The sequence below is a fragment of the Anabrus simplex genome, chromosome 2 (genome assembly GCF_040414725.1).
Source record: "Anabrus simplex isolate iqAnaSimp1 chromosome 2, ASM4041472v1, whole genome shotgun sequence".
Classification (NCBI taxonomy): Eukaryota; Metazoa; Arthropoda; class Insecta; order Orthoptera; family Tettigoniidae; genus Anabrus; species Anabrus simplex.
Window position 1 is genome coordinate 1,134,292,608 of NC_090266.1, and position 19,092 is coordinate 1,134,311,699.

General features: G+C 38.1%; 1 protein-coding gene across 2 annotated transcripts in view; it reads left to right on the forward strand.

The window, feature by feature from the left end:
- LOC136864740 (epidermal growth factor receptor kinase substrate 8) overlaps positions 1-19,092 on the forward strand; it is a 368,916-nt gene that overhangs the window by 319,516 nt on the left and 30,308 nt on the right. For both annotated transcript variants that reach the window (XM_067142087.2, XM_067142088.2), the window contains exon 17: positions 10,977-11,112. In XM_067142087.2, coding sequence (XP_066998188.1) covers positions 10,977-11,112 — 136 coding nt within the window. The remainder of the gene's footprint in view (positions 1-10,976; positions 11,113-19,092) is intronic.

Genomic DNA, 19,092 nt, shown 5'->3' on the forward strand with positions numbered 1-19,092 from the left:
ACACACCAAGCTGGATAGCTGCAGTCGCTTAAGTGTGGCCAGTATCCAGTATTCGGGAGAGAGTGGGTTTGAACCCACTGTCGGCAGCCCTGAAGATGGTTTTCTGTGGTTTCCCATTTTCACACCAGGCAATTGCTGGGGCTGTACCTTATTAAGGCCACGGCCACTTCCTTCCTATTCCTAGCCCTTTACTGTCCCATCATCGCCATAAGACCTATCTGTGTCGGTGCGATGTAAAGCAACTTGCAACAACAACAACAACAACAAACATATACAGGGTGAACAAAAAATGCTGCACTTGGAGGATGGTATGCGATTCCTCATCCCATTGCAAGACAAAAGTTTCTATAGCCAAATCGGATTTGGTACTGTTGGCAAACAAGTCAAAAACGAGAAGCTGGCAACACTGTCACATCCTGCAGTGCATCAGAATGTAATAGAGAACCGTGCATCATCCCGCTCTACTGTACCTGCCATCGCAGCTCACTGAGTAGACGGCTGGGTTATCAAACCCACATGCACCATGGAGCTACGGCTCGAATATACGTCAGGTTTTTTCTTTTGTGTGTGTGACGTCAGGTCCTTGGTTCCCGTCGTGTAACTGAGTTTGTAAGCATGACATCCTGTTGTCACATGACAATATTCAAACACATGACAGTGTGATCCATTCAACTGAATGCATGAGTCGACTAACCACACAGTGCACAACCATAACTGGTCCTGTCAAGTGCATGTAGGGCGGCTTCCTGATGGAGTACACAAATGGCTAATACGTCGATATGCTTTTAGTGTTGGGTCCATCTGATAACCAAGCTTCTGCTGCTGCTCGTAAGATTGCAGCAAGGTACCCTCAAACGCCATCCCGATAAGAATGTTTTTCGTCGCCTTGAGCAGCGCCTGCGGGAAACCGGTACTCTTTGTCCACAAGTAGTGGACAGAGGTCATCCAAGGTCTAGACGTACTCCACAAACAGAGGACGACATTCTTGAAGCCGTTCACCAATCTCCTCGGCGAAGTACCCGTGATATTGCAAGGCAGTTCCAGGTATCTCAAACACTGGTTGTTGATGTGTTACACGATGAATCACTGCATCCATATCATTACACGTTAACTCAACACCAGCAGCCAGAAGACCGCATTCAACGAGTACAGGTCTGTGAATGGCTTTTGCAACAAGTTGAAGATAACGAACATTTTATAAAGAATGTGATATGGAGTGATGAATGTAGCTTCACCCTGGAAAGTATTTTCAACCATCACAACAGCCATTATTGGTCTGACCACAACCCACATGTTACCCGTGAACGTTGCTTTCAGGCACGCTTTGGCATAAACCTGTGGGCTGGAATCGTGGGAGGAGTGCTTTTAGGCTTCTACCTATTCATGGACAAGTTGAATGCACCCCACTATCGTACATTTCTGGGCAATACTTTGCTGGATGCTTTAGAAAACTTTCCACTTGGTGTTCGGCAACAGCTATGGTTTCAGCATGATAGTGCACTGCCACACTTTGGAATGCCTGTGCATAACTGTTAAATGAAGCATTTCCAGGGAAATGGATTGGTTGTGGAGGTCCAATGTTCTGGCCTCCACGTTCCCCGGATCTTAATCCACTAGATTTTTATTTGTGGGGACACTTAATGGAACATGTTTATAGTACTCCACCCATGGATGTACAAGACCTAATAGCTCGCGTGCAAGCTGCATCGGCAATAGTGGATGCAGGTGTGTTTTGTAGGGTCCAGCAAAGTATGCTCCAGCAAGTGGCGAAGTGTTTGCAAATGCAAGGTGGTCGCTTTGAACTGGTCGCTTTGAACACCTGCTGTGAAGTGAACATTGCTCATAAGTGTACGTACCGGGTCTGTGACGATAAGACTGGATGTCACTCGTACAATATGGAATTATTGAGCGTAGCATAATGGGCAATCCAGTGTAGCCTACCTACTGTACTGTAATTGTGTTTCCGTGTACCACTTTGGATAGAGACGATGTTACTTTATCCACTATTATGTTCTACGTATTGGCTTTATTTGTGCCATAGACGAAACAAAGTGGTTGTTTATGTCTGTAAGAAGTTCATGTTATGTTTGAATGTTTAAATAAAGGTAACTGTAATAGTAAGACAGAACATTAGTGTATTGCATAGTGGAGGTGTACACTGGATACAATTTGATACATTAACTGAAAAAAAATTGGCACGAACGCGACTCGAACATTGGCGCGTCCGCACAACCGGCATTAATGGCATTACCCCGTCTCACTGAGCTAATGAGACAGCTCCGGTAGAGCGCAGAGTTCATGGGACCTGTGCTTGGCCACGCTGTGCACCGTTACAGCGTTGCCAGAGCCTCGTTTCTTAACTCGCATTTCTGTTAAACCTATTGGTGGGTTTAGGTTTTGCAAGATAAACTTTTGTCGTGAATTTCAATGAGGAACCGCGTGCAGACCTCCACGTGCAGCATTTTTTGTTCACCCTGTACAAGCTGGACTATACACTATGTGTATGAAACGGAATCATCATCATTTTTAAAAGGATTTTATATTATAGTGCAATATCATCATGTACCATAATTTTATTTAACATTCATCTTTGCAGGTGTTATAATGTGTTTTAAATTGTTTTAAGGTTGTTTGTGTTTGCCTGATTTGACACTTTGGCTGATGATGGCATGACATAAGTGCCGAAACTAGTACCTTATGTGATTAATTCACACTAATAAATGTCATTGTATTGAATAGGTGGACCCCTAATAATTTTAATTTTAATCATTGTAAATCCTATGTAAACACTGTATTTAAAAAATTGGTTAGCATGGCATCGCTTATTACGACATATTGTATAAAACGGTGTATTTTTATCACATTTTTGGAGAAATGTATTGACTATAATGTCCAATGTGAATTTTTGTTTGTTACGCATTTGGGAATTGCAGACAACAATGCAAAGCTTATTTTCAAACTCTTGTTTTCAGTAAATTATCGGTTTCAAGTAAGTCTGTCTGTTAAATAGTCAAGGTAAGTATCACTGTGAAGATGTCCCTTCCTGGGATTCTTCCCTAAATGATTTATCATGCAAACTTTGACTGATATAAACTACCAATTCATCGTAACTATAATAGTAAACATAACCCTTTTAAACTTGTTCTACTATCTTTGATTAACCTTTCTTCCATTCCTATTTTCCTACACTGAATTAAAACTAACCCTACTTAACTCTTCCAGCTCTTCCTCATCGTACTTACATTAACAGGTGTATCAACACTAGGGGTACCTTTTAATTCCATCATCTACTACATGTGTTAAGGCTTTAAGTTAACTAAACTAATAGCCTTCAAATAATATGATGGTTACAAAGTGGGGAAACAAACATCAGCCTCTCCAAGGAATTGGGTGTACCACCATCAATGATTTTTACAATTTGGAAATAAAGAGAGGACATCTCGCTTATTAGCTAAGACTGTATTCGACATTATTGATCATTTACATTGTGCTACTCCTTTTCTCACTTATTATTTTATATTTTGTTGACATTGTTATTGCTATACGTACTTCTCACGGTCCCACTCCACAAATACTGAACTGTAAATACAGTACTTATTTCAGTTACATTTTTTGTTTTAGCTTTATTATGCTAATTAAGCATGTACCGGATGAGCTGGCCATGCGGTTAGGGGCGCACAGCTGTGAGCTTGCATCCGGGAGATAGTGGGTTCGAGCCCCACTGTCGGCAGCCCTGAAGATAGTTTTCCTTGGTTTCCCAATTTCACACCAGGCAAATGCTGGGGCTGTACCTTAATTAAGGCCACGGCCACGGCCACTTCCTAACCACTCCTAGCCCTTTCCTATCCCATCATTTCCATAAGACCTATCTTGTCAGTGCGACATAAAGCAAGTTGTAAAAGAAAAATAATAACCATGTAAATGTGCAGCCTAAGATTTAAAGATATGATATTTTTAGAAAAAAAAAAAACAAAAAAACAAAAAAAAAACACCGGTTTGTGTGACTATCGCCTATAACAATCATTAATTGTCAGTCCCTTTGGAGTCGTTATAACTAGTTTCGACTGTATAGCTTTCTTTCATTGTTGATTTTGTGTTCATAGTAATGTAAGCATTGTGAGGGACGTGGAAAGTAGAATTTTCTCAAATCATGTTAATTCAACAGATATTAATTATTTTACTTTAAGAATAGTACCAGTATTCAGTTAGTTGGTTTAAGTAATGGAAAGGAGCAAACAGGTGACCAGCAAAGTCATATGTAGAGAGATGACAACAATGGCAATGGGAAGACTGAGCAAAAGAAAGAGGAGACATGGACTAACATAAAAACACAAAAGGACGAAGTCAGTCTCCATATCTTCATACACTGCCCTCTTCAAATATAGTGCGAGCCTCAACCGAGTTGCTGGTTGTTCCCTGCTGTGTCTCGGTGAGTGGATGATTCAATAGCTCCCTGACCTGTATAGCTCATCCACTGATGTCGTGGTCTCAGCCAGTCTGTGAAAAGATTCCGCACAACAAACTGCGTAATTGCTCCATATTTAGCTGTAATTGTTTGGTTTAGTGCGTATTATGGCTTCTGAAGTAAGTGTTGAACAGCATATTTTCATATGCTGTGGATTTTTTAATGCTATTCGCACCAAAATTTTGAAGATTCATGAGGCTCAATTGCAGAGAGTGAATTTACACTTGTCTGCAGGCTGAAGAAGAGCATTTTCAACACTTACTGGAATGGAGTGAGTTTTTTTTTTTTTTTTTTTTTTCTTTTAAGCAATCTGATCATCCATTCATCAGATCTGATGGGTTTTCTATGGGCATACAGGAATGGTGTAATGGTAACCGCACTCTCATTTACCAACATGCATCATGCAGTCTCTTGCAGGACTCACTGTCCTCATCAGCCCAGGAGAGGTTCGGCTCCCCAGGTGCAGGTCTTTTGATTTGACCCTCGTGGGTGATATGCTCATCATGATGAGGATGAAATGATGATGAAGATGACACATACACCCAGTCCTCACGTCAGCAGAATTAACCAATGATGGTTAAAATTCCCGACCCTGCTGGGAATCGAACCCGAGACCCCGGTGACCAAAGACCAGCACGCTAACCATTTAGCCATGGAGCCGGATGTGGCAGGGAGTGAAGGGAACTCATAATAGGATGAACACAATGACAGGTCAGTGTGGAATGAGGGAGCAAAAGAACGAAGAGACAAGGAGAATCTCCACATTTTCATACAGTTACTTGGTTTAAAATAAAAAAGACAAACTTTCAGAAACATGTTTAAAAACATAGAACATCATGTGAAAAGAAATATTTTGGCCTTAAATTGTCAGTGAGAGTATAATAATTCATATTTATGGCATAATATGTCATTCTGAGGGTGTCGGTGATGGATAAAGGAAGGGTGTGGAGTGGGATGCTATGTGATGTTCAGGACAAGAGCAGCCTTGAACTTTTATGTGAAACCTTGTCTTCTTTTGGGGCTTCTGTGAATACTAGCTTACTAGCAATTACCTGCGGCTTCGCTCGCACAGATTTCCTAATTTAATCAAAGTAATCGTTCCTCGGCATTGTACTAAGATATTATCTGAAAATTCCTAAAGTATAAGAACTCACCCAAAAGTGAGTTTCATTTACCCCAGAAATTCTTTGTAAACCAAGTTTGTGGTATTACCTTTTGGGGCTAAGACGACCATGCGACATAGAACTGTACTTGTGAGAAACAGTCTCCTCTCAAGTCAAAAAAATTAATACATGTTTTTATTTCTAAAGGAGATTCCAAATGCCTATTCCCACATCTGTAACATCTTCAGTTTTTGAGATATACATAAGTGAAAAATGAAAAACCTACAACCTGTTTTCCAGTCATTGACCGGGTCAGGGATGGGATGAATGAAGCCCCCATCTTGCGGTGAGGATAGGAATTGTGCCGACTGCCGAGGCCTGTCGCACTCCTCTGGGACAATGATTAACGACTGATAAATGAAATGATAATGGAGAGTGTTGCTGAAATGAAAGATGACAGGGAAAACCAGAGTACCCGGAGAAAAACCTGTCCAGCCTCTGCTTTGTCCAGCACTAATCTCACATGGAGTGACCGGGATTTGAACCATGGAACCCAGCAGTGAGAGGCCGACGCGCTGCCACCTGAGACACAGAGGCTCCAGAGGTACACACAAGTATCCCCATAAAAAGAATTCAACCCTTTGATCAGTCCTTCCCCCACCCCTACCCCCATCTAAATGTTTTTTCCTAAAACAAAAATACATTTTTCTTTATTTTTAAAGGAGATTTCAAATACCAATTTTCACATCTGTTACATCTTCAGTTTTTAAGATACAAGTATCCTCATATAAAATAATTTAACTATTTTTCACTTCTTTTCACCCCTCCCCCTCCCATTAATTCCTTCTCCGAAAACAAGAAGGTATATGTTCCTGTATTTTTAAAGGACTTTTCAAATACCAAGTTTCTTATCTCTAACATGTTATGTTTCTGACATATAATGTAGATATACCAGTACTCATTTTAAAAATTCACCCGCTTTTCCAATTCTTTTCAGCCCTTAACTGGATTTTCCAAAAACAAAACAATACATGACTCATTATTTTTAAAGGAGATTTCAAAAATACCAATGTTCATGTCTATACATCTGTAACATTCAGCTTTTGAGATAAATGTATAGTCATAAGAATAATTCGACTTCATCTTCATGACTTCTTTCCACCCCTCTCTCGCCTTAAGTGGACTTAACGGAAACAAAAAATACGTGTTTATTTATTTTGAAAGGAAATTCAAAATACTTACTTTCACGTCTGTAACAACTTCAGTTTATAAGATAAAGTATCCTCATAAACAAATTTCAACTCCTTATTTACTTATTTACAACCCCACACCCCTTACGTTGATTTTCCGAAGGAAAAAACAAAAAAACAAACGCGTGTTTCTTTATTTTTAAAGGAGATTCCAAATACTAATTTTCACGTCTGTAACATCTTCAGTTTTTGAGATATAATATCCTCATAAAGGTAATTCAACTCCTTTTTCAACCGCCCCCCCCCCCCCCACTCTCCTACCTGTTAAGTTGATTCCCTCCTCCCCAAAAGTGTGTGTTTCTTTATTTTTAAAGGAGATTCCAAATACCAATTTTCATGTATTTAACATCTTAAGCTTTTGAGATATAAGTATTCTCATACAAAGAATTCAACTAATTTTTCAATTCATTCATCCCCTTAAATGGATTTTCTGAAGACAAAAGAACACGTTTTTCTTTGCTTTGAAAGAAGATCCCAAATACAAATGTTCATGCCTCTAGCATCTTCAGTTTTTGAGATATAAGTATCCTCATAAAAAGAATTCAACTTCTTTTTCACCCCAGCCAATTAAGTTGATTCCCCCCTCAAAAAAAATGTGTGTTTCGTGTTTCTTTATTTTTAAAGGAGATACCAAATACAAATTTTCATGTCTGTAACATTAAGTTTTTGAGATCTAAGTTCCTCCATAAAAGGAATTAAATTTTTTCACTTCTTTTCATCCTCCAGCATTAAGTGAATTTTCCGAAAAACAAAAATACTTGTTACTTTATTTATAAAGGAGCTTCCAAATGCCAATTATCATAACTGTAACACCTTTAGTTTTTGAGATGTAAGTATCATCATACAAAGAATTCAACTAATTTTTCAAATAATTCACCCCCTTAAGTGGATTTTCCAAACACAAAAGATTACGTGTTTCTTTACTTAGAAGAAAAATTCGAAATACGAATTTTTTTATGTCTGTGACAGTTTTTGAGATATAAGTATCCTCATGAAAAGAATTCGACTCCACCTCCACCCGTTAAGTTGGTTTCCCCCCGCACAAAAAATGCATGTCCCTTTATTTTTAAAGGAGATTCAAAATACCAATTTCCACACCTGTAACCTTTAGTTTTGAGATATAAGTTTCTCCAGAAAGAGAATTACATTTCTTTACTTCCTTTCACACTCCCCACCCAAGTGAATTTTCCAAAAACAGAGAGTACCCGTTTCTTTAACGAAGCTTCCAAACACCAATTATCATGACTGTTACATCTTCAGTTTTTGAGATATATGTATACTCATAAAAGTAATTCATCTCCGTTTTCATCCCCCCTACCAAGTTGATTTCCCCCCACCCCAAATGCATGTTTTTTTTTTTTTTTAAAGGAAATTCCAAATGCCAATTTTCATGTTTGTAACATCTTTAGATTTGTTGATATATACATACATTATCATACAAATAATTCAAGTGATTTTTCAATTATTTTACCCTCCCCCCCACGTTAAGGGTTTTTCCACAAAAAAAACAAAGAATATGTGTTTCCTCATTTTAAATGGAGATTCAAAATACCAATTTTCACATCTGCAACATGTTAAGTTTTTGAGATACACAGTAGATACGCAAATTTTAAAAATTCACCCCCGTTTTCAGTTCGCCTTAAGTGGATTTTCCAAAAAAAATATTTTTCTTTACATTTACAGGAAATTCCAAATACCAGTTTTCAAATTTGTAATATGTTACGTGTCTAAGATAATTTGCAGATGGAGTCTTTCTAAAAATTCAGTCTGTTTGTCACTCCTGTTCACCCCTATTCATCGGATTATTCTAAAACACAAAAATATGTGTTTCTTTATTTTCAAAGGAGATTCAAAATACCAATTTTCATGTCCGTAACATCTTCAGTTTTTGAGATATAAGTCTCCTCATAATAGGTGTTCGACCCCATTTCGCCCTTTTTTCCATCCCCGCCCCCAATGGGATTTTCCGAAAACAAAGAATACATGTTACTTTATTTTTAAAGGAGATTCCAAATGCTAATTTTTATGTCTGTAAACTTTTAAGCTTTTGTGATATAGATACTCTCATTTTAAAATTTCACCCTCCCTTTCACTCCCTTAGCGATCGAATATCCAAAACTCCTTCCTTAGTGAACACCTACACCCCAACATAAACGTATCCCCAAAATTTATTACTTTATGTCCAATAGTTTTGGCTCGGCGATGATGATTCAGTCAGTCAGTCATTCAGTCAGATCATGTTATTTTATATATAGAGATTGATGAACAAGGTATGATAGTCTATTGGCAACTTTGAACAGCATCATAAAATAAAGTGTACCGGGCAAGTTGGCCCTGCGGTTAGAGGCGCGCAGCTGTGAGTTTACATCCGGGAGATAGTGGGTTTGAATCCCACTGTTGGCAGCCCTGAAAATGGTTTTCCGTGGTTTCCCATTTTCACACCAGGCTGTACCTTAATTAAGACCATGGCCGCTTCCTTCCAACTCCTAGGCCTTTCCTCTCCCATCGTCAGCATGAGACCTATCTGTGTCGGTGCGACGTAAAGCCACTAGCAAAAAAAAAAAACCTAAAAAAACATAAAGTGTTGTGAGAGAAGATGGAGAGGCAGTCATTATGTTTCAAAATATGTAGACATAAACATATTTGAATTTTCAGTGATCTGAATCCAAGGCCTTCTATGTGTCAGATGGACAAATTGACACTCCTTTACCAGTGGAGCAAAGCTGAGATCAGTCCATGCCTCTCTTAACATTTAGTTAGATACGTGCTGCAAGAGCAATTTATACAAATGTGTGCTCTGAAAGGTTTTGTCAGTAGCAAGTGATCACTGATTGCTATAGTTACTGGGAAGGGTTTTTTGCTAGGTGATCTGTCGTAATTTATCTATAAAGAATATTAGACTGAAAAGGTTTGACTCATTTGGGATTAACTTTTGCAACCTCCTGTTTCTTGTGGCAAGAGTAGGAGCTACTCCTTATAATAATAATAATAATAATAATAATAATAATAATAATAATAATAATAATAATAATAATAATTTAATTTTCTAAATTTTTTTTTTTTGCGAGGTAGTGTGGAAAATCTTTCATAAGACGCTTGTGAGGGTCCGCACTCAACAAGTGTGTGGAGATTCTTACCCACTAAAAACCACACTCCCTTTTCCCACGACGTTTATCTCCGCCCTGGAAACCGCTCTCGCATTACTTCAGGGCGGATGTCGTGCTTAATGCATCTTGTGCTTCATCTTCCTTCTTCTGCTTTACTGTCTGTCATAATCGTCCAGGTCCTTCTTCTTCTGACGCAGAATATTTTCTACGTAGACTGCCACCTGGTCCCAAGATTCCCGACTTCGTAGCATTACTGACACGATCCCTTCTGGCGTCAATTCTCCGTGCATAACTTCTAAGCATCTTCTTTGTGGCAGCCAATGAACACACACAAAGAAAGTATGTGATACATCATCGATATCACCGCAGTATAATAATAATAATAATAATAATAATAATAATAATAATAATCCTTCAGAGAGGTGTGATGCAGGTATTTGGTGTTGATATCTTATTGTTGACCTGCCCCACCTATGATGAATTCTAATGCTGAAGATGGCACAAACACTCAGCCCCTGAGCCATCGGAATTATCCTTTGAATGTTAAAATCCCTTTTTCAGCTGGGAATCAAACTCATGAGCCCTTGGACCAATGGCCAGCATGCTAAACATTTAAACATGGAGCTGGATATTCCTTCAAGTAAAAAGCTTGCAATAATGAAAAAATATAGTTTCTCCTGTATAACGAGAGAGATATAATCATGGCATAAATAGGACTCTGACTATTAGAAGACTCGTAAGCTAGTAAGAAAAATCATGAAGATCAAAACGGCCTTGTTTCCTTTCCAGGGGTTAACATAGCGGCTTCCTAGCTTTGTCATGAATTTAACTTCTTTGAGAAATGGGAACTGTGTGAATTTGACTTCAAGTAACATAATTGATAAGAGAAGTCTATTTTAATACCACCCTTCACCATCCTTGGAGATGTCTCCACAGATGCCACTCTATATAGATGAAATTTTCTGAGGTATACAATGTTGTTTTAGGGTTAACGAGATATGGATAATAAGATACCTAATATATTTTATCTGTGATGATTTTAATGTTACAGGATATGCAAGCAATTGAAGGGACTTAATGGGAATGAGATTTTTGCTCTGAAACGTTCACAACTGGAAACGTTCTGCGGTACTTCAGAAGGCCGTCGGCTGGATTCACAAATTACAATTCAAAGGAATGTTTCTGGGGTATGTGATATCATCATCATCATCATCATCATCATCATCATCATCATCATCATCATCATCATCAGTTTTAATGAAATAACTCAACCCCATACAAGAATATCAAAACATACTGCTGCCTTGAGATGATGTGCTGATTGTATAGCCACTATCACACCTTTGTATTCTGAACTTCAATCAATGTCTTATACTAACAGTTCAAATACTTGAGTGATCTACCATTGTTATAGTTCCTCTGTCCTGATTTCCGAGGCTATTCTAAAATTGTATTAATATGTTTTATTCAAGTGTGTGTTTGTCAATAATATCAGTAATGGAGCATTTATTTTTTAAATATCAATATAACACGTTCTTGCCAAACTCATTGTAAATATTATGAAAAAAAGTTGGCACTAGGCTGTCACTGTTTTAATGGCTGAAAGGTTTTGAGGGTTTTGTAGCTTATTTAATTTGTTCTTCTATATAACTGACCACAATATATTGATGACGACAACTAACCTCCAACTGAGTGAGCGAGTCAACACAGCGCCATCTTACAACAGAGTATGCGTATGACGTCAATTTTTTTTTTTCATTATTAAATTTGTTATTCAATACAAAAGACCACGATGTATTCACGATGACAGCTAACCTCCAACTGAGTGCGCGAGTCAACAGAGCACCATTCTATAGCAGAGCATGCATGTGACATCACATATTTAGCACAAATTTTGCCTTACTTTGAAGCGCTATTTCATGAAAATTATATTGCGGATTTTTCATTTCTCTTTGCAACATTAGCCCCCTCTTTTATCTGTTAATTGAGACATTAAACATAATCATAACTTAAATACCCTCGGCAATATACATGTTCTACCCAAACACTAAAAGCGTCTTAACATTTTTCTTGCCATGTACCCATTGTCGAGGAAGATAAGTCTATGTTAAAACTAATTTTCTTCTTCCTGGTCTTTTCCCAGTTACTTGGGGTCAATACTTCTGAGTGGATTTAGCCCAGTTTTCTGGCCTGATGACAACCCTAAGTGTACAGATGTATTCAGCATTGCATGTTTCTGTGGTGGTTTGTAATGTGATGTGTTGTATGTGAATGAAAATGTGTATTAAAACTAATACAAACACCCAGGCCCCGAGCTAGAGGTGTTAGCCAGATGCTGTTAAAATATTCAGAAGAAAGGAGTAAATACAAGGAATTAATCAGAAAGAAGCGACAAGACTTCATTGTAAAGCAAGAGCTGGAGACAATAGCAGTAGCAGAATCAAAACCGTATAGAATACTTGAACCCCACAGAATGAAAGTGAATCCCACTATACCGATGAAAATATGGGAGGAGCATTTTTCAAGTATATATCAAAGGACCCAAATGGCCGTCATACAGACTCGAAACACGCAGCAGGATCCAATCGTGCCAATCACAGTGGAAGAAGTATGGGATGCATTTCAAAGATGTAAACAAGGAAAAGCGCCAGGTCCGGACAACCTCACAAACGAGCTTCTAAAAGAATCAGTTTCTCTAACTGTAGTTATATGGACAGCAATATTCAATGAATGCATCGTACAGAGGAAAATCCCTAGGAGGTGGAGGGAATCTACTATCCAGGTGCTATATAAAGGAAAAGGGCCAAAGGACTCACCAGATTCTTATCATCGGATAGCCCTCGAATGTGTTCCTTTTAAAGTATTTACCAAGTTAATATTAGATCGCATCCTACCACAAGCCATGATGTACATACCAGAAGAATAATATGGATTTACTGCCAGTAGATCAACAATCCAAGCAATTGAGAGGGTACTTAGCATCATATGGGATGCTACAAGCATAACTGGAGGCTTCGTTTATCGCTATATTTGTGGATTATACTAAAGCGTTCGATAGAGTTAACAGAACCATTCTATTTAGGAAACTATCTTTTATCTTAGGACCCGGGAATCCACTATTGCACTTATTGGAAGATATACTAAGTTCTAACTGGCTTACGGTTAGTGATAAAGTGGGCCGGTCTGGACTTATAACCCAGACTAATGGCGTACTCCAAAGGGTCCCTCTCAGCCCAATGCTTTTTAATCTGTTGACTCACGATGTCATCAGTGAGGTGGCCTCAGAAGATATTGCAATGTTCCTGTACGCTGATGACATGATATTGCTATCAAAAAACAGAAAATCCCTGCAGCAAGGACTCAATAAGCTAAACGAATGGTCTCTGAGAAATGATCTAGAGATTAATACAAGCAAAACAAAAGTCATGAAATTTAGGCGAGGAGGAAATATCTCTACAGAAGATGTCTTTGAGTGCGGCAATAACAAACTAGAGCTGGTTAACTCATATTGTTATTTAGGCTTAACCTTGCAAGTAACTGGGAAGACGTTTACTAAACACATAGAGGAACGTTGCACTGCAGCGATCAAATCCATATTTGAAATAAAGAGCATTGAGAAACTATCAGTAAGATCCGCCCTCATTCTCCTTAACATTAAGATAGCTCCAATAGCCTGCTATGCCATCAGCAAAATATGGACGCACCTCACTATGGCCAATCTGGGGAGACTGGAAGCTGTAAAAGCCACCTACTTGGAAAGAGCATTACGGCTACATGGAACAGTTCGGACACGGTTAGTGTACAAACTGGTAGACACAGACTTTTTCATAAGGGAGATAATGATAAGCAATAATCTAGAATCCACCCCAGCATATGAAGCCCACATCGAACAAAGACAGCAAAAGCTTTCAGCAATAGATCCAGACTTCTATGAAACTCCAGCAATGAACACAGATGTATGGAAAGAGTCCAACTTTGAACTCCGACATGTCTTCACGCAGACTGCAGCGCAAGGCTTTCACCACAGAATTTGTCACCAACGAGGTTACCATCATGCTTCAACCCAGTGTTCCTGTACGCTCTGTGGCTTGTATTGCCCTCAGTACCACTTGATCGATTGTAAGGAGAGGATAAATTCCCTGAATTTCTATGCAAACGATGATAACTTTCAAGGGACCTTATAACCATTATTTGTTAAAAGTACACAGTGTGTTTAATAAATCTATATATAAAAATATCTGATCTGGCCAGGAATCAAACCCAAGGCCCTCTGAACCGAAGGCGAGGATGCTGACTATTAAACAGAAGCGCCAGATATTCTGAAATACAAATCAAATGCAAAATGTTAACAGGGATACAGAGAGACTTGTCTCCATCTCAGAGATGGTCCAGACAAAGAAAGCATTGGAAGACCAAGTCTATAGCACATCTCTACCTTAGACTGCAATAGAGTAAGTGGTGCATGATCATGCTGTTGCCAGATTTCTACTACTGCATGATGTGACTGAGTATTCTGGAGTTGAACTTTGTTGAATTATTGCATCACTGTGTGCATGATGTAAGATAATGAAGAAGTTTATTAGTGTGTAATTATTAGTTAAAATTTTGATTTAATGGAATATAAATAGAGGTTTAAATTCTTTTCTGTAAGTTTTAATCATGTCATTAAATTTTCAACCCATATAGGCATTTAATTTTTACATGCATTTAAGAAAAAATATATTAATTAATGATGTGAATAATTAAAAATGAGTTAATTAATTATATGGATAATTACATTGTTAATAATATGGGGAATTAAATAAGTGAAAATATACTAATAATGGCGTATGGCCTCCAGATAGACCTGGTGCATGTCTTTTTCTAGTAAATGTCCTATAGGCGATCTGCATGTCTGTGGGTATGGGGCCCTATTTAAGCTGATTTCTAGTGATAGATGGCACATACACCCAGCCTCTGAGATGGATATATTAACCAATTAAGGTTAAAATCACCATCTCGGCTGGGAATCAAGCCAGGGACCCCGTGGACCAAAGACCAGAATGCTAACCATTTAGCCATGGAGCCAGACAATAATATACTAAGCATTTGTGGCAAAAAAATGTATTTTGAATTAATTGAAAATCACTATCCACAAAGGAGAGTGACATTCCATCCTTCCATAAGTACAGTTTCCGAGGACAGTTTAGATGGGCAAGGTTTACATGGTGATAATGAAGTAAATGAGGGCAAATTTATTAAAAATTGTTCTTCGTCATCTCGAAGTTCATTACAGATAATGTAAGTAATTTTTTTTGCATGTATTGTTAACTTTGAACAGTTTTTGATTCATATGAAGAAAATGTTCCACTTTTACAATACCAGTACTTAAAAATTTATTCTTTAAAATAAAATTAGGAGAACATGTTTTGTTCCTCTTGGGGACACCTTCAGCCTCACAATGTATGAAAGTTACAAGGTAAAGATACAAGCATATCTAAAAATATTAAATGTATATGTCATCACTAAAAAATATAATCTATAATAATCTATTTAAATTTTTTTTCCCCTTTGTGTTTCATTGAACCACATTTGACAACATGTAATTAAAATTATTCACTTGTGAGCTCAAGTCCATAAAAATTGGTTCATTCATCAATAGAACTTACTTTATCAAAAACAATAGGAACAAAACCAAGACCATACATCAGTTGGTCTTTCACTGTTTTACTAGTAGCTCATCACTTCTCAAAAACATAAGTTTAGATAGTTCACTCAACGACAAGGTGTGATCTTGAAGTACATTCACCTTCCAGAGTTCTAGTTCATTTTGCTTTACTTTTTTCCAAGTAGTTCACCCAGTTTTCAAATGACACATGGACGTAGCTGTGTATTATTAAGGTTGACGCATCTTAGGACTTGAGCATTGTATTCGTGAGTCATACACATGACTTCAGTTGAACTTGTACTATTTCTATGGGATTTAGCTCGTGATAGTATGGGGGATAAATGAAGCATAATTCCATTTGTTTTCCTGTAGAGCAGTTCTAATGGTTGTCTTTCCATTTAATAATAATAATAATAATAATAATAATAATAATAATAATAATAATAATGCCTCAGCTACCGTGTTTAGACATTTTAATTCAACACAATTTACTCATGAGTAGTAGTAGTAGTAGTAGTAGTAGTAGTAGTAGTAAAAATGGCGTAAGGCCTCCGGAGAGACCCGGTGCAGGTCTTTCGAATTGAAGCTCATAGGCGACCTGCACATATGTGAGGATTGGCCCTACCTCGGATGAAATCTAATGTTGAGGATGGCACAAACACCCAGTCCCCAATCTAGAGGAATTAACCAGTGAAGGTTTACAACTCAAGGACTTGGCCAGGAATTGAATTTGGGACCCCAGTGACCAAAGGCCAATGTGCTAACCAGTTAGCCACTGAGTCAGATTGTGCACAACTCATCCAAACAGATAATCAGCTTTCCTAAATCCCTGAATCTTTTCACCTATACCCTGTTTTTGTTATTGTTCCTTTTAGCCTTATAAAGGATTCTTTCAGAAAATGCTTTGCTCTGGAAGCTTTTATTAATTTCATTACTCACATTCATGGTTTTAAGGAAATGTTGGAAATCATTTAATACTCTTTAACCTAATTTCTGTTGAAGTCTGCCAGTATTGTGTATTTTGTGTGCTTCACCTTCCACCGTTCAATGAGCCAGACTGAGTGGCTCAGATGGTTGAGGCCCTGGCCTTCTGATCCCAAATTGGCAGGTTCGATCCTGGCCCAGTCCGGTGGTATTTGAAGGTGCGCAAATACGTCAACCTCGTGTCAGTAGATTTATGGGTACGTAAAAGAACTGTTGCAGGGCTAAATTATGGCACCTTGGTGTCTCCGAAAACCATAAATGTTGTTAGTGGGTTGTAAAGCAAATAACATTATTATTATAGTTCAATGTCCATTTAATAAACATTCAAGCTAAAATGAAAGAATGAAGAACTAGGATGAAATATATTGATCATTTACTTCCTGGACATGCCACTCTGAGGGATTGTAAGTAAAATATTATCATTAGCACCTTTCATACACATAACATATCATACCAAAGCGCAAATCAACGAACAGGTTGAAAGAATGTTCCAGAGGAAAATACCAGAGTAAATGTTCTCTAAATCTCTGTGGAGCTCTCCTGTGTACATTTCTTGTAACTGAATGACATACAGTAGAGAGTGTAAAACAAAAGCTAAAGGTTACCTATTCAATACTGTTTATTTTAACCTTTAAAAAAGTTACATACATTTGCTGAAACTAGTTTTGGTCTTACCGGAGACCATCATCAGTCAAAATCGAAGTAAAGGCAAGACGTAAATAAATAAATAAAACCAAACCCCATAGCACTACAGCCCTTGAAGGGCCTTGGCCTCCCAAGTGACCGCTGCTCAGCCCAAAGGCCTGCAGATTACGAGGTGTTGTGTGGTCAGCACGACGAATCCTCTTGGTCATTATTCTTGGCTTTCTAGACCGGGGCCGCTATCTCACCGTCAGATAGCTCCTCAATTCCAATCACATAGGCTGAGTGGACCTTGAACCAGCTCTCAGGTCCAGGTAAAAATCCCTGACCTGGCCGGGAATCGAACCCAGGGCCACCGGGTAAGAGGCAGGCATGCTACCCCTACACCACGGGGCCAGCAACGTAAATAAATAAATATATAAATAACATATATATGAAGCAAGCATGAAATTCAAGACAAGTAAAGATTTTAAAAACACTCATCACAGTCACATGTCCTATGCAAGCTCTCAGCTTTCCTCCAATTGGAATATGATCCATATTGGAAAGAAATGAACATCTCAACACTTTCCCATCAACATCATTGTGTTCTCACTTGTTTCAGCTGAGCTGAGTTCTAGAAGATTCTTCTAGTGCTGATATTTTGGTGTTTCACCTAGTTTTCTGTATACCGGGAGAGTTGGCCATGCGGTTAGGGGTGCATGGCTGTGAGCTTGCATCCGGTAGATAGTGGGTTTGCATTCCACTGTCGGCAACCCTGAAGCTGGTTTACCGTGGCTTCCCATTTTCATACCAGGCAAATGCCTTAATTAAGGCCACGACCGCTTCCTTCCAACTCCTAGGCCTTTCCTATCCCATCATGTGATGAGTGTTTTTAAAATCTTTACTTGCCTTGAATTTCATGCTTGCTTTATATTCATCACTTGTTTGTTTGTTTGTTTGTTTGTTTGTTTGTTTGTTTGTTTGTTTGTTTGTTTGTTTGTTTGTTTTGACTGATGATGGTCTCTGGTAAGACTGAAACTAGTTTCAACAAATATATGTAACATTTTTAAGGTTACAACAAACAGTATTGATTAGGTGGAAACCATTACCTTTTGTTTTACACTGTGTTGCTCTTCAATACGAATTAATATGAAATTTATACCTATGATACAGTAGAGAGACATAAACAAATCGCTGCTGATTCAAGAGCAAGATGTAATGAAAGTCCAGTTCGCTTTCATTACCATGCTGCGAGCACCAGCCCATTATAATTCAGGGCTATACAAGAGACTACTACATTCATTGTGCTGGAGTATCTTCTACAAATAAATTCAAGCTGTCCTTAATCTTTTTCATGCCTTCAGCCCGTATCTAACATTACTAACAAAAATATTCTTAACAGAGTAACTTATTCAAAAATGCAGTTTGAGTTTGAAAATTCTTCTTACTTATTAAACCATATGGAGTTTATTTACCACATTTCTCTAGCATTATCCACATACATTGTTTCAGTTATCACAAAAGCTTCAACCAGATAAGACAGCAGTTTAGGAAATTATGATGTGATATGTATTAACACACGTGGAAAAAAAAAAAGTCTTTGAGGTTTAAAATTGGCCTCATCAGAAGCAGCTTTTGGTGTTGTACTATGATACAATATTAATCAGCTATATTTTGGTATTTAATATTTATTAATATTTGGCAGCACTGCATGAAAAGAAAAGGACAATGTTAATGGTATAATGCATGTGTTAGAAAGAGAAACTGGATGCCCATTAAATTGCATACTGCAGTCTAAGGTAGAGACACATTATAGATTATAGATGCTGCAATAACTACGGTACTGTTCAGCTGACTCTCAGCAAAGGTGGCATGACTGGATAGTGGGGCAAGCACGGAGGGGTTGAAAGCA